Raw genomic sequence first — 1,403 nt, forward strand, 5'->3', positions numbered from 1 at the left:
AAATAAATAAATAAAATTTTTAAAAAATTACATTTTACATTAATTATTTTTCCCTTTTAAAGAAATTATAAAAGTTTTGTTCCCTACTCCTGACAATTCTTTCGGAATGGTGTAGAATAGAAAGTCCTAGCAAATAACGTAAAACTACAGGTCATAAAAAACAAAATGCTTATCTGGGGAGTCCAAAGTTACTTCAGAAAATAAAAACATCAATACTCCATTTAATTTCACAAATAATTTAAATGTTTTAGTAGTTCAAGGAAGATTTTTTTCCCCCGAAAAGCTAATTTCACCTATTCCTATTTCATTATTTGGTTATTATTAAAACGTGGCCATTAAGTTTAGAGTAGTTTTCACTGATTTTCTTTAAATGCTAAGATAAACTTTTATTTGACATTTAATAGTAAACTTACTGGACAGGTCACAAGGAGAAAGTATGTGATAATTAAAGTTTCTTTTAACAAGGATTCCTGAGACCCGCTGTCCTTGTTCTGGTTTTTTGTCTGCTAAAAAGCCCATGACCTATTGAAAAAAAAAAGAACAAAAAAAAAAAATTGAAGAAAATAGAATGTTGTAAAATGCAGTATTCAGGCATTCAACCATAATGATGACTATCAGATATCTTAACTATGAAAACGATGTATAAATACAACTGTGAAAAATATAAAATGTTTTTTACCTCTACCACCATGGCAATAACAAGACTACCAAGATATCAAAGGGAAGAGTCACAGGGGAAGAGCTGGCAAGAACAGCTAGGTTCAGTTCAGTTCCAGTCAATTCAACAACCACCTGAGGCTATTACTGGGCTTAAGAAAGCTCTCAGCACTACAGTGTAGCGGGCATGCGCCCCCCAGGCTGGTTATCAACTTGCACAGAGTGAGCTCACAGAGTGAGCTCCGCTCATGCAAAGGTGGGAGGCTGTGCCAAACCTAACACTAAAAGCAGCAGCACCTTTAAAGAAAAAGTCCAATAAAGGTGGGTATGGATGAGATCATACCCTGAGGGGAAGCACTGTTAAGAGAATAGAGTAACTACTGTTCCAAAACAAATAAAAACAAAAATGTTACAAACATGAAACCCACTATTCTTAAATATAACTTCTCTCAGTTAAAAATAAATGAACTAGAGGGGATAAAGGCAGCATATTTCATACCTATTTATCTTTAATCAGGTCAGGGCAAACAGCACCCAGGCAGTGATACATTTGTTCTTAACTATACATGGAGAGGATTATGGTTTCACATGATTTCTTAAGGTTATTTTCTCTTTAAATCTCTTTGTGAAAAGGAGCTTTGCTCCTGGCAGAATGATTTTTAACATGGTGATGTCATACTTGAGGAAAAAATAAAACTAAAGCTAGTGATTTTACTTTTTTTTTTTTTTTTTTTTTTTTTTTTTTG

General features: G+C 33.2%; 1 protein-coding gene across 2 annotated transcripts in view; it reads right to left on the minus strand.

Moving 5' to 3' along the window:
- The window catches only part of CPSF3 (cleavage and polyadenylation specific factor 3, 73kDa), a 45,739-nt gene that overhangs the window by 17,876 nt on the left and 26,460 nt on the right, over positions 1–1,403 (minus strand). For both annotated transcript variants that reach the window (XR_551739.1, XM_008589306.1), the window contains exon 12: positions 414–522. Coding sequence is in view for 1 of the 2 variants with exons in the window: in XM_008589306.1 (XP_008587528.1) it covers positions 414–522 (109 nt within the window). In the remaining variant the exon portion in view is untranslated. The remainder of the gene's footprint in view (positions 1–413; positions 523–1,403) is intronic.

The sequence above is a fragment of the Galeopterus variegatus genome, unplaced genomic scaffold (assembly GCF_000696425.1).
Source record: "Galeopterus variegatus unplaced genomic scaffold, G_variegatus-3.0.2 Scaffold5364, whole genome shotgun sequence".
NCBI lineage: Eukaryota > Metazoa > Chordata > Mammalia > Dermoptera > Cynocephalidae > Galeopterus > Galeopterus variegatus.